At 36.7% G+C, this 15,492-nt stretch overlaps 1 protein-coding gene across 4 annotated transcripts in view; it reads left to right on the plus strand.

Annotated features, from left to right (window-relative positions):
• Window positions 1-15,492, plus strand: part of ppp1r9a (protein phosphatase 1, regulatory subunit 9A) — a 146,663-nt gene that overhangs the window by 74,488 nt on the left and 56,683 nt on the right. For all 4 annotated transcript variants that reach the window (XM_052016494.1, XM_052016495.1, XM_052016496.1 and 1 more), the window contains exons 6-9: window positions 2,029-2,211; window positions 6,118-6,171; window positions 12,179-12,408; window positions 12,488-12,584. In XM_052016494.1, the coding sequence (XP_051872454.1) occupies window positions 2,029-2,211; window positions 6,118-6,171; window positions 12,179-12,408; window positions 12,488-12,584 (564 nt within the window). The remainder of the gene's footprint in view (window positions 1-2,028; window positions 2,212-6,117; window positions 6,172-12,178; window positions 12,409-12,487; window positions 12,585-15,492) is intronic.

Raw genomic sequence — 15,492 nt, forward strand, 5'->3', positions numbered from 1 at the left:
ATCTTAGAGTAGGATAAAATTTTGGCACAACATTGTGGGCTGAAGGTCCTGTACTGTGCTGTAATGTTCTATGTCATGAGAAAATATGAAAACTGAGAAAGTTTAAACCACAAGTGAGGATACAATTTGGAATGCACACTGAAGCTCATGATTCAGAAGGAAAGATATGTTTCCTATAATGTCAGTGTTATTTCTGTGTGTTTGTAGAAGAGGTTTATATTAAGATTTACTTATCTTGTTATCTGGCAGTTGCATTAAATTCTGGCCTGTGTTTATAGAAAGAGCAAAAACAAATTACTTTTTCATAAATGTAAATCATTCTTTTGCTAAAAGGATACAAATCCTCTGAAGGAAAAGAATAAACCCTTGTGTTTTCTGAAAGGTTCTTAACAGGGATGGAGTCCTATAATAAATATAAACTACTTGATTTTTAATTACGATTATATTAGAAACAAATAAACCTCTGGATTTTAAACTATCTTTTCAATAAGTGAATGACAAAACATGAGTAGACATGGCGTGGTTATAAAAATGAAGGTTAAGCTGTGTAAAACTAAAATGTTTCTGAGAAATCTTCCAGTAGAAGATCTGTTCTCAAACCTAGGACAAGTACAGCATTTGAAAACATATGCATTTTCATAGGCATGTTTATAGATGGGCATTTGACTTTAGTACACTTAATTCTTTTCTCATCAGACCTTGGAAGGTAATTAGTGTGCTAATTTTCACATGTGATCTTTAATATTTGAGGAAGTATGCCATTTGTGGGACTAGCTTTAATTTAAGCAGGTATTTAGTCTCTTTAGCAGTGATTTTTAAATGTGCCATTGCAAACCCTATCATTTCTACAGTGGTCATAAAAAATGCTTGACTAGTAGATGAAACTGCAGCAGCTTATTCAGTACCGTATTTGTTTAGAAGTGTACTACATCAGTGTGTTGGTATAATTTTTATAGCACTTTTATTTTTCATTCTTCCTTTTCTTTGAACAGTTCCTTAGAGACGTGAAATCTCAGATTAATACTAATTACAGTAAGGTTCAGCAGAATTGTTTTACTTTTTAGTTAGTTTGATAGATATGTTTATTTTTAAACAAATTTGAGCATTTATTTTAATTTTTATCAGTCTGAACTTCCAGAATTGCTCAAAATTAAGGGTGTGTGGACAGTTAATTTGTCAATGACCATATGCCATGAATGCTTAATCTAATTACATGTCACATGTAAAAAGTAAATATGAATAACTTGATATAAAAATTACTTATTTTAAATTGTGTCCACTTCGAGTGATGTTACATTTATTAAAAAGAAAAATTCAGAAGCAAGCTCTTTGGGCTGTTTTTCTTTATTTGTTCAAAGAATACTGATGTCACTGATTCCATCAGCATTTGTTTTCTATTCTTAATTGTTCCTGAACTGAGCAGTAAATTGACAAGCACATTGCTGGGTCTGAAGTCACAAAAAGGCCAGGAGAGATAAGGACAATAGATTTTCTTTCCTGAAAGAAATTAGTGAGCCAGATAGATTTTTACAGCAATTAGATTAGTTTTATTTTTAATTCCAAATTTATTGAATTACTTGAACCTAAATACCTTTCTATCATGGTGATATTTGAACTCTTCTCTCTGGATCACTAATCCAAAACTCTGGCTGCTAATCCAATATTTTAACTCCCATACCCATAAAGTACCTATTATAAAACATTAAAAAATCATACTTATTAATTAGTGTTAATAGTTGTTACACTCCTTACTCCACAACTAAATCGATGTGCATTCAAGAGAAAATGATTCCAGCTTTATTCATTTACTTGTACTTGAATTTCCCAGTTGCCACTATGCAATTCGTAATCATATCTCTGGACCAGAAGTCCAGCTCTTGTCCAGCAACTTACCCACCACATTAACCTACACCTAAAATAAATGTACAGTTTGTTGCCATCTTAAATACTTCCCTTAATTTCAAATATCTTATGTATGCATGTATAGCTCTAGTATTCATATTTGCAAAACTATGATTTGATATTAAGACAGGAGAATATGCCACTGACGAAGATGATGATGATGATGATGATGATGATGATGATGATGAAGTGGGCTCAGTGCTTACTGGTGGTGAAATGGCGATTGAAGTGTTTGACCTGCCTGAAACCGGTGATGTGCTTTCTCCCACAGAGGTGGATGCCAACAAGATTGCTCACAAATTCAAAGAGGTAACTAGGAATAGGAATATGCTAATATAATCTGATTGTAAGATGTCAAAAGGGAAGAAATTGGGTACAATAGAATGAAATAAGGCTTTAAAGTGTACACCTTGCACAAATTTGCAGAAAAGTCATGATGGCTCTTTATAAATTACTGGTTGAGGCACAACTGAAGCTTTGTGTCCAGTCCTGGGCATCACATTTTGGGAAGATATAAAGGCCTTAGGGTGCAATTAGGATCAATTCCTCTGATGAGGTACTTCAGCTCTGTGAATCAGCTTGGGAAGCTGGGGTTCTTCTTCTTGGAACAGAAAAGATTTAAAAGGGGATCTAAAGGATGCATTTAAAGTCATGAAGAGCCTAATCAGAGTAGATAGAGGGAGACAGTCCCCATTGGCAGAACGATTGTGATTCAAAAGACATAAAATGTCATGAGGTAAAACTTTTTTTTAAGCAGCAAGTGTTTACAGTTTAGAATGCACTGCCATGGAAGTAGTGGAGGCACACTCAATCATGCTGTTGAAAAGGGAACTGGACAAAGTACTTCAAAGGAAAACAAAATTTTATTGGGAGGAAGTAGTGAACTGGAGCAAGCTGGAATGGAATTGGTCTAAAATACCACTGTTTCTCCCCTAAGATTATACACCATGCTTGAAGCAATACCAATGGATATTTTCAATCTTGGATTTCTGAGTCAATTTGAAAAGATCTGGATTTGTACCACATCTTTCATGTTTGTTCTGTGATGGTGGAAAGTGCTTTATGGACGAAATGTACAGCTCTAGTATTCACTGTTGTAGTAAATGTGGCATTCGATTTCCACATAACGAACCCCTACAAATGGCAATAAGATAATGAGATTTAATTACAGGTATGTTGATTCAGGTATTAATTCCCATGCACATATTCAAAGTAGTACCACTGCCAGTGCAGCACTCCTTCAGTATGGCACTGGAATGTTAGGCTAGATATTCGTGTTTAATTTTCTAGGTGAAGACTTGTATCTGTATCTGGTTAGGAGGCAAGAGTGTTGCAAGATGAGCCACCAATGACAACTTAATCTTCCAGAACTATTGCTAAACCCATCAGCGTTCTTTCTGTATTATTGCCTAATCAGTATTGTACTTATTTATAAGTATTATGTATTTCACATGAAAATAAACTCATTTTGGAAGTATAGAGCGAAAAAGTTAATGAAACAATATTAGAGAAAAGCATTTGCCAGAGCATTATCTTGTATACATGTACCACAAGTTTGATATATTAATTAAGGATACAGGACTTATCACCTACTTTGTCAGCTGAAAATTAATTTCAACTTGACCTTGTTCAAGGAAAAATCAGGGAAAACAAAGAATATTACTTTGCAAGTGTTCAGTTCCCATTTTCAATCTTTCCATAAAGTGACTTGCTTTGACAGTTCCAGTATTCAAATCTGGCAACGTTTGAGTGAAATATTTTGCCTGAGTTAGTGCCTTCAATCAAATCACACCTTCTTGGTAGACAAATGGAAAAAATATGGAACATGATACTTATTTAAATAAAAAATGTTCAACAATAAAAGTCAGCTCTTCCAAGTGAGCTGCAAAAATACTTGTTCCAAAGTCTCAAGTGATACCTAAATGGTATTTAGATGTTCATATTATGAGGCACCAACTGATAAGGAAAATAAACCAAGTCATAGGTTTTCCTCATGTTCAGTTCGTCATTCTCTTCTGTTGTAGTTAATCATGACAGCATATTTAGGGCCCAGAATATTCACTTCAAGATTAGATAGACTACATTAAGATGTCATCAAACTAGTAAAAGAGAATTATTTTAGCCTTGATCCCACATCTGTTTTTCAACACTGAATACTCATAAACAAGAAGAAGTCAAATCCAACAACGGTGGATGTTCCTTACAATAGGTGTTGTTGTGTCTACCTTGAAGTTGCAATAAATGGATAATTAACGCAACATGAGACTTTTGCTCTTTTAAAATAATCATATGACTGCTATGTTGAAAATTTCTGTTGTAATGCCAAAGCATTTTATAACATAAAATGTTAGTCACTTAAGTTGGCCAACACTTTGTGATAAAGGTACTTAAGTTACTTTGCAATGATAGCAGACCCATTTATTCCTACATGCAAAATTCCTACTTGACTCTTATTCTGGCTTAAGTAGTTTGATACCAAGCTATTGAAGGAATCACGGATATAAAGTTATAAATTGTGAGCAATTTAGCTCCTTTTACTTATGGATAATCACTCTAAGCCTTCTGGTACTATTAGAGACAAAACCTTTGCATAATATGACAGAATCACAGAATAGTTGTAGCAAAGAAGGAGGCCATTCAGCCTTATAAGGCTGCATCAAATCTACCTAGCAAACAAATCCATCTAGTCGCATTCACCTGCTCTCTCCCCATGACCCTGTACATTCTTTCAGATATTTATCCACCACTTTCAAAATCTATGATTGAATGTGCCTCCACTACGACTCCAGGCAGTACATTTAAGACATATTTTCCTTGTGACATTCAAGCATAATTGAAATTTTTTGATGTCAGTTGCCATGTACAGAGATTTACTCCCAAAATTATAACATCCTCAATCTATTTAAAAGCACGTACCTTAGTTACCTTAGTTACTATCAGGCAAGAAATACTCTCAAGATATCCCCTCAAATATTGATACTGAATGCAATTTATAAGAAAGAAATGATAATGGTTCAATTTAAGTAATAGAAATAACATACATTTCCCATTTGGAAGCAAGTTCATCTTCTGCAGTTTGCAATGATGTTAGTTGTGGATTTTATCAGGTTTGCTCGCCTGTTTTTGCTATCATGTTCATGTATCCAAATGCTTTGACATAATATTGTGTATGCCAAATGTCATTTAGATTCCTGATGTCATTTAGATTCCTTCAATATTTTCTTTGAAGGTTTTTAATTTTTTTTAAAGCACATGCACTTTTTTTTGTAGTTACTCTTCCTTATTTCAAAGATGAAGGCGCTCTTACAGTTGCTACTTGGACAGTTATTGAGTATTTCATGATTTATTCAGCTGAAAGTGTTAGCATTATGAATTGATAAATCATTACAATTGTAGTTCTAGAATTACAACTTGAAATGTTTCTTGCTTCAAGAACTTTTCTAACTTCCTTTTGAAAGTAATTATTGAATCTGCTGCCATCAATTCTAATAACAAGTTAAATGATTTTCAGCTGTATTGAAGGTTAATTTTGAATTTGAAGTTAATGACGTCCTAGTAATACAGTGGTTTTCATTTTAAGGTAAATGAGACTAAATGGTTTCATTTCTGAAAGTTGTGCTGGTAAGGAAGGGCACACTTTCTTAGTATAAGAAATATTCTCACAAATTGTTTGGTACCATTCAAGAATTTTTATTCCATTGGACAATTATGTCCATGGTAAGATGAAAATAGTCTTTATTTGAAGAATGATGACATCCATATCTGAAGGTAAGCTTTGATTTCGGTTAATAGCAAATGTAATTTCATAGATTCTGTGGCACTGTCTGGGCAATTGCTCATTGCCTTGAACATTTCTAGATACCTGCTTTTAGAGCAGATCATCGACATGGTGACAGACTAAAGTTAAGTAGAGAAACTGTTATAAGCTGAAAAGTATCAGGTTGAATTAATGTTTGAACATTAATTTTGAGCTTGGTTTAGTTGTTCATGCTTCTCATGTAATACTTTAAGGCTGAAAATGTAAGGAAAGAAATTATTAGTAATGACTGGATATAATAAGAATGGTCATGACAATCATCACAGAAGGAGACCCTTAAATTTATAATTGCAGTTTAGTTGGAATGGTTTTAATTTTTGAACCAAGAGCAGTTTTATCAGTGGTCTTTCAAACTTTGTTGAATTTGCTGTCTGACCAGCTTATTTTGGTCCATCTAGCTACAGATTAAGCATTCCGTTACTGAAGCTGAAATTCAGAAAATGAAAGCTAAGGTAAGATGCTATGAAACAAATTATTTTGTTAACATTTTTCTCTATTTTAAGGTCCAAATGTGTTGGTGACAAATGTTCTTAGTGAACAGGTGAACCAAATAACTTTGTCAGTCCAATATTTTAATCTAAAAAGAGAAGCAAACAAGACTAATGAGCAGAATTTAAAGGGATTCCATCCCTGCCTGCAATCTTGAGCTGTGGGATAATCACTTCTGAAAAGTGCTATCCATAAAACATTCAGCCTCGCAGATGAACTGCAGTGGCATCAGCTGTTGCTTAAGCCCCAAAAGTTGGAGCTTGAGTTTCTTTAGCTGATTATGTATGCTTCCTGCACCTATTGTTTTCTTGGACGTGAAAATCATCCTGGAGTTGGCAGTTACTTTATCCTGAAGTGGGAGTCAGAGAGCACTTCAGCTCTAGTGACCATAATTCTATTAGTTTTAAGATAGTGATGGAAAAGGATAGGACAGGTCCACAGTTTAGCGTCCTAAACTGGAGCAGGGCTAAATTTGAGGAAATTAGGCAGGAACTAGCAGAGGTCAATTGGGTAAAGAGGTTGTTTGAAGGGAAAGGAACAAATGGCAAGTGGGAGGCTTTTAAGAGTCCAGAGGCAGCATGATCGTGTTAGGGTGAAGGGTAAACCTGGCATGTTTGGAGAACCCTGGCTGATGAGAGATATTGAAGCTCTGGTCAGGAAAAAGAAGGAAGCATATATTGAGTTTGGGAGGTCGGGGATGAGTGAATCCCTTGTCTATAAAAAGATTAAGAACACACTTAAGAGAGAAGTCAGGAGATGGATCTGGCTGGTAAAGTTAGGGAATATCCTAAGAGGTTCTATAGCTAAATTAAGAGTAAAAGGGTGGCCAGGGAGAGAGTAGGTCCCCTTAGATATCAGCAGAGCCACGTATGTCTCAAGCTGCAGGAAAAGGTTCAGATTTTTAATGGATGTTTCTTCTCGGTATTTACTGAAGAGAAAATCATGGTTGCTCAAGAGATAAGAGAAGTTAGTGGAGGTGTTTTGGAGAAAATTCATATTACCAGGGAGGAGGTATTTACAGCCTTATAGTGCATTAAGGGGGATAAATCCCCAGGGCCTTACTGAGTGCATCCTCAGACTTTGTGGGAGGCTAAAGAAGAAATTGTGGAGGCTCTTGCAGAAATATTTGCTTCATCATTAGCCACTGGTGAAGTTCCCGAAGACTGGAACGTGGTTAATGTTATTCCGTTGTTTAAGAAGGGTAGAAAAGACAAGGCAGGGAACTACAGGCTTCAGTGGTTGGGAAGTTATGAGAGGGAATTCTGAGGGACAGTATCTACAAGCATTTGGATCGACAGATCAGATCAGGGGAATCAGCATGTGGAAAGTCGTGCTTGGCGAATCTTTTAGAGTTTTTTGAAGGGTAACCAAAAGGATAGATGAGGATAAGGCAGTAGATGTTGTCTGTTTGGACTTTAGCAAGGCCTTCGACAAGGTCCCCCATGGTAGGCTGGTCTGGAAGGTTAGGTCCAATGGAATCCAGGGAGAGCTAGTTAGGTGGATTCAAAAATAGCTCAGAGGTAGGAAGCAAAGTGTGGTGGTTGAAGGTTGTTTCTTGGAATGGAGGCCATTGACCGGGGGTCAGTGTTGGGACTCTTGTTATAAATGCTTTGGATGCAAATGCACAAGGCTTGATCAGCAAGTTTGTAGATGGCACGAAATTAGGAGGCGTTGATAGTGAAGAAGGTTATCGTAGATTACAGAGGGATCTTGATCTGTTAGGGAAGTGGGCTGAGGAGTGGCAAATGGATTTCAATACAGATAACTGTGAGGTGGTGCACTTTGGAAAGTCAAACCAGCGTAGGACTTGTACTATGAACGGTAGAGCACTTGGGAGTGTAATAGAACAGAGAGACCTAGGAGTACAGGTGCTTAACTCATTGAAAACAGTGTCATAAGAAGACAGGGTGGTGAAAAAGGCATTTAGCACGCTTGCTTTCATCAGTCAGGGCATTGAGTATAGGAGTTGGGACATTATGTTGCAATCCTTGAATATTATAAGAGTCATAGTTATAAAGCCTGGAAACAGGTTCTTTGACTCAACCTATCCATGCCAACCAAGTTACCTATCTAAACTCCTTCCATAGATGCTGTCTGACCTGCTCCGTTCCTCCAGCATTTTGTGTATGTTTTATTAAACAAAGTAATATTGTTGTTATACATGATAATAGGGGGACGGCATCCAAAGCCTTGAGCTGATATGTGTGTGTAATCCACAGCTAATCATCTTTTTGTGATCTTAGTATTTGTAAGTTTGTATATTATTTTATCGCTGAATACTTGACTTCTCATTCGTGAGACAAAGGCACTTGATTGCACTTTTTGTCGTACAAAATTACTATTTCTAACACCAGCACTTAATGTATTTATTCCTACATCCTCTCTGATTATTTCACCAAAATTTGGTTCCCATGAGCCATATAAATGATTGGATTCCACAGGCAATGACCTTCTCCTTTTGTAAACTGTTTGTCTCCAAATATTGATAAATGTTCATCTTAATCACTTTATTCTTACAGGTTGGCATTGTATCCCCAATTTCACTTTGCTTTCCCAAATCCTGAAATTTTCTTCTCTGGGATGTGTTGGTAGATGTCCTCAACTCCCTTTTAGGTATTTATCTCTCAGTCAACACCGGAACAACCCTGCCAAACTTATGAACAATGGGTACCCCAGGCTTCCCACAGTCACTGAGGGTTGACCATATCTTCATTCTCCAACACCTCTCCACCGTCCAACCTTGTAGAGTTACTTTTGCTTGCTTGGGTAGTCTCATGATCCACTGCTACCATGATTTCCTATGTTATGAATTTAGCAAGTCCAAAGCAACCTTTTACCTCCTAGGCAAGAAGGGACCCGAGGATGAGCAAGGAAGGTTTAAAGAGTTCTTTTCTTTATTTAAAAACAAGTCCTTTTTACGGTAGTAAAGACATGGTATTTCATTTTAACAATCTCTTTCAATGTAGTTGGCAGCCTGAAGCAAGTTTAACCTCCATCAGTCTGGTCTAAATGATTTTAATGACGTTCTTTGTGGGTCAGTTAATTACTGACACTGGCTTGTTGCTGAGTTTGTTGATTGGCTTAAACCTCAGCCTTTCCTAAGTAAAAAAGGAAAGAAAAATTGTTTGATTTATCAGGAACTCCTGTCCAAGAGACTTCTGTGCTTCCCCAGCTCTTTCTTTGTAAACAATGAGGATGCTAACTTTGGCTCTGCTGGTATGTTTGTATCCTCACCACCGAACATGCATTCTAGTCTCGATTTAAGATGACTCAACATCCTCTCCGTCTCAAAGACTGCCTACTCCATATCAAGATCATTATTTTTCTCTGGAGACACAAGACTACAGCAAATCTGGAGCAAAAGACAAACTGCTGGAGGAACTCAATAGGTCAGGCAGTATCTGTGAAAGGAAATAGTTGACATTTCGGGTTGAGACCCTTAATCTGGACTGAAGGATAGAGGGGAGATGGCCAGTATCAAGAGGTGAAGGGGAAGGATGGAGCGAGAGTTGGTGAGGAGGGGTGATTAGCAGATGGAGTAGGGAAGGGTGGAAATAGTGACAAGAGGCTGGGAAGTGTTAAGTGGGGACATCAAAGGGCTGCAGATGATGGAAACTGATAGGAAAGGAAGGTGGAACATGTAACCAAATAAGGGAGGTGGGGTGGGCAGATAGGAGTAATGCAGGGGAGACCCAGTGGGAAGAGTGTGTGGATGATGATGGAGTAGGTTGGAGATGGGAAATCAACTGAGTGATAGGGGGCTGGGATGTATGTTTGTAGGAGGACCGGGGTACAACAGAAGGACAGAGAAAGGGACGGAGTCATAAAGCACGGAAACAGGTTCTTCGACCTAATGCTCATCCAGTTAAAATTCCCATCTAAGCTAGTCACATTTGCCTGCATTTGGACCATATCCCTCTAAAACTTTGCCATCCCTGTACCTGTCCAAGTGCCTTTTAAATGTTGTTAATGTACCTGCCTCAACCACTTCCTCTGGCAGCTCATTCTATATATGCACTACCCTCTTGGTTTAAAAAGTTGCCCCTCGGGTACCTACTAAATCTCTTCCCTCTCACTTTAAACCTATGCCCTCTCTGACTGATGAAGGCCAGCATGCCAAAAGCTTTCTTCACCACTCTGTCTACCTGTGATGCCACTTTAAGGGAACTATGTACTTGTACTCCTGGGTCCCTCTGTTCTACAACATTCCCCCAGGCCATACTGTTCACTGTGGAAGTCCTACCCTGATTTGTCTTCCCAAAATGTAACACCTCACACTGATCTGAATTAAACTCCATTTGCTGTTCCTCAGCCCACTTACCCATCTGATCAAGATTCCACTGTAATTCTTGATAACCATCTTCACTGTCTATGATACCACCTATTTTAGGGACGAGCAGTTAGCTGAAATTGGAGAATTCAATGTTCATGCCATCAGGTTGTAGACTACCCAGGCGGAATATGAGGTGCTGTTCCATTAGTTTGCTTTTTTCCCTCATCCTGGCAATGGAGGAGGCCAAGGACAGACAGGTCGGTATGGGATGGGAGTTATTTTTGTTTAAACCACAACTATTTTGTTTTATTGAGACTTGGTTCCTCTGATACTCCCATGGCAGACAACCTACCTTCCCTTTTCTAAAACCTGATTTTGGCAACCTGTAGCTAAAGCTTCGTCTTTCGTCACACCAGACCTGCATTAACACACAAACCTCAATGCCTGAAAATTAGAGCTGTTATCCATGTTTTTATTGCCCTCTGTCATTAAAACTGCTATACACCCAACACTTTCTTAATTAGTTAAACATATTTATTTAGAATACACCACTTTGTCTAAGAATTTGATCTTTCCATAAATATCTACTTTGGCATCCTATTTTGGAAATGGATCTGTGAAATAACTTGGAAATATTGAACATTTAAATGCCATGTTATTATTTATGTTTCTCTTAAATATAATAACTAATACATTAAAAATTGCTCAGTGGAGTTAACTAAGTTAATAAATTATTTTTATTTACAGAGTAGTTGATTTTCAGGATTATACGGATTTTTGTTTGTTAATTGGAATATATTGTGTAAAATTATAGATCATTTAGCTTGCCACATAGTTTATAGCTACCTGTAGTTAAATTGTGAAAGGACCTGCTAACCCTGATTGATATGAAGAATTTCTTATGACAAGAAACCTGTATGAATCCTTCCCTTAGCTCTTCCCTTTTCCTTAACTGGGGATTCTTTCCAGTGTAGAGGACAAAGCCCTCAATTATATTTGTTCCAGTCTTACACTTTTGCTGTTACCCCTTTAACTCATTCCAGAATCACAATAGTGTTTCCTTTGTCCTGACCTTCCATCCACAACCTCCAAATTCAGTGGACATCTTCAGCCATTTTCAACAGCATCTCTGAAATATAGCATCAAATATTTGACTGTTGTGTTAACTCTTGGAATAGTTTAATCACTCAAAGTATCTACAGAACTAGCTGGTACAGGAACAGAAGTGTTGCATTCAAACTGGAGGAGGGGGTAGAATAGACTTCATTTTGCATTTAGCTATGCTTTTAACTAATCTGGTAATGAGTCCTGACACTGGTGTCTGAAATAAGAGTTCCTTGTAAATTTTCTCTTCATTGAGTACAAATGTTGACCATAGAATATTTTATTAGTCACTAATATAATAGCTAAATTATTTAATAATATGTCCCCAATTTTAATCATCATAAAAATTTGTTTTAAATGCTCTATAATTTTTAGATACATCTTGCACTCTTTTCGTATCATCTCAGTTAAGTATCTTCAACTGTAGAATGATCCAGTTGACCTACTCCCAAATATCTATGTATGCCCCACCTGAATTACATGTTTGAAGAACTTGTCAAATTAGAACATTTATATTCTTCAAAAATTCAGATTGAAAAAATATGACTGATAAGTTCCTATCCTTACATTGATTTTTTTGTTGCCTGTGTTAGCTTAAATTAGCAGAGAATGAGAAGGTTCAGTGGGAGCTTGAAAAAACACAACTTCAACAGAATATTGAAGAGAACAAAGAAAGAATGTTAAAACTGGAGAGCTACTGGATTGAGGCACAGACCCTATGTCACACTGTGAATGAACATCTGAAGGAAACCCAGAATCAGTACCAGGCTTTGGAAAAGAAGTACAACAAAGCCAAGAAGCTCATTAAAGATTACCAGCAAAAGTAAGAAATTAAATATAAAAAATGAAATTTTATTAACATAACGTTGAGAGAATCATTCAATGAAAACTTATATTTTTAGGGAAATAGAATTTGTTAAGCATCAAGATGCTGAAAAAAAGAAATTTGAAGAAATTGGAAAAGTACATGCAGCAGAAGTTAAGAAACTTCAGAGCAGGGTAAGAATTGCCACTAAGATAACCACTCAGTAGATTTTGATAAATACCTTGAATTTTTCAACATGTTTTACAGAAGTCTGAAGTTTTCACTATATGTGTCCTGTATTATGCACTGTTTAACATTCAGAATGAACTTGTACCTGGGAATTTATGTAACTGCAGGAATGGTAAATATCTGGGAGTGAGAGTGATGGGGCTAATGGTTCTGCCTGCTTCATTTTTCTTTTTAGATCAGATGGGCAACCATTTGGAATTGATACTCCCAAAAAAAAAGCCATTGCACCTGTGCCCCCTCTGATCAAAGGGTCTTAATAGGGCAGAAAGCAAGACCAAAGCAACCTGAAAGGGTAAACAGTTTTTTTTCCTGTATTGGATTCACCAGACCTAAGGTTGTCTGTCTTGCACTGCACTAAGAATTTCCCATATTTTGTAGCCATCATCACTGTTACAAGTTTCCTGAGGTTTCCGGTAGTAGCAACTGTCTTTCAACCCTGATTCTGTATCCAGGCCCCCAGGAGGATAAGACTATTCTGGTGGGGGGTGGGATGCATTTTAATGATCAGAACACACAGATCCACTAAGGTACAATTCCAGCATTTAGAGTATCAATGTCACATGTGAATGGATATTTTCTAACAACTTGTAGTAATTTTTCTTCAGTTTCTCTTGCTTACACTTATCTCATTAGTTTGATGGTCACTATCCTTTCTGCTAATTTGTATTTGCAGGTGTTTTTTGAGAATTTTGATTGATGTTCCAGCTTCCTTAAGTGTTTTGGAATTCATATCATTTTAGCCTGGGATCTTTCAATTTTTACTTTTTCCCTCTTGTAGTCTTGCTTTTTTGATTATATCGCCAAATTTTCCCATGCCTCTCAGGTGCAACAGTCCCCATTTGTCTTTGTAAAACTGAAGTAAAATATTTACTAAACATTTCTAACATTTTCTTATTTTCAAATGTAAGATTAGTTTTTTCTTGACATTTAACCACATTCTTTTATAACTGTTTGCCCTGCATTTCCTTTTCTCAATCTTTACACGACTTACAATATTTTTGTTATGTCCTGTATCCATCACATATCCTTTTAAATCTTATTTCAGCCAAAACTTTTATTTATTCATGACATACCTTTCTTTTTCTAGTGGGACTGTACAATGTACAATCTTGTTTCCTTCAATTTTTAATTATTTACCACTGCTGTTTGATCTGTTTAAAAAAATACTTTGTTTTCTTCTCTGGAATTAAGTAGATTAAATTTCAACTTTAAAAGCTATATTGTATTATTTCTTTTTGACATCAATAAGGTCCGTCATAAGAGATTAGCTTGGGATTGGGAGTTAAGGTACTGACATGGATAGAGAATGGGTTGGCAGACAGGAAACAGTAGAAATAAATATTTTTTTTTGAGTGGCAGGCAGTGACTTGTTGGATACTGCAGGGATCAGCTATTTACAGTAAATATCTTAATGATTTTGTTGAGGGAATTAAATGTAATATATCCAAGTTTGCAGACAACGCAAAACTGGGTGGGACCAAAAGCTCTTAGCGTGATTTGGATAGGTTGGAGAGTGCACAAGTGTATAACAATTGCAATCTAATGTGTATAAATGTGAGGTTATTTATTTTGGTGGAAAAAAACACAAGGCAAATTATTATGTGAATGGCACTAAATTGGGAACAAGGAATGAACAGTGACCCCTGACTGTCCTTGTACACCAGTCAATGAAAGGAAGCATTCAGGTGCAGCAAGCATTTAAGAAGGCAAATGGTATATTGGCCTTCATAGTGAAAGGATTTGAATGTGAGAATAGGTGTCTGGTACAGGGCTTTCGTGCGATGACACTTTGAGTACTGTGTGGAATTTTGGTTTCATTATCTGAGAAACTGTTCTTGCTATGGAATTTGGTTGATCAGCCATGATCATGTTGAATGTCAGAGCAGGCTTGAAGGGCCGAATGGTCTACTGCTGTTCCTAATTTTCTGTTTATATTTTCTGGTTAATGAATACACACTTTATGTTATTCTTCTCACATTGTTATATCATGTAAATGAGCAATAGTTACTAAATATGTAATCAAATGAAGATTGCAGCTTCTGTTATTCCAAGGTCCAGGAGGATATTAATACTTTTGAGAGATTGCTGAGGATACTTATCAGTGATGTAGGAATTAGATTTGTAGAAAAGATTAATGGATAGATATAATAGTGTTCAAATTTGAGGGATTTTGCTGGTGGCTCATGGGTCAGTAACCAAAGGACATAGATTTAAGACAATTAGGAAGAGTTTGTTTTCAGCGGGAACTACAAACATTCAAGCATTTTAACATGAGCCACTTGCATCACATGCATGTGATGGAACCCAGTCTTTCTGGGATTCCCCTAGAAAATTACGGTGGAGAATCACTATTCAGCTCTACTGCCAGCTAAGACCTGGCATAGGATTAGAGACCACTATTCCCCTACCACCATTCCTTTTTAATAGGGATTCACGACCTGCTGAAAGACATAGGGAAAGTATTTTCACTTAATGTTTTTAATTATTTTATTTTAGTCTTTAAATATTTTTATTCTTAATTATTTGCAGAAATTTTAATAGTTTTTAAATGTTTCTGAATGTCAAAAATCAATTGGAGGCTTTTACAGAAAGTGAAGGTTCACCCCCACTTTGTCTTCTGTCGAAGCATGTCAAGGAGTTGCAGGGATGAGGTCTCAGCACCCGAGGTAAAGTGGTCATTCAGATCTCACCTAAATGCAATGTGGACAACCTGCAAGATTGGCCTTCTGCTGAGTGTAGGTAGATGGGGATTCTTGATGGCAGGTTGGGTCCCGGAAAATCTTGGCCATTAGGTTCTGAAATTAAGAATTTTAAACAGTGTTCAAAGCTGAATTGTATTCATACTTAAGAAGG

The sequence above is a fragment of the Pristis pectinata genome, chromosome 5, assembly GCF_009764475.1.
Source record: "Pristis pectinata isolate sPriPec2 chromosome 5, sPriPec2.1.pri, whole genome shotgun sequence".
In the NCBI taxonomy this organism is placed as follows: Eukaryota; Metazoa; Chordata; class Chondrichthyes; order Rhinopristiformes; family Pristidae; genus Pristis; species Pristis pectinata.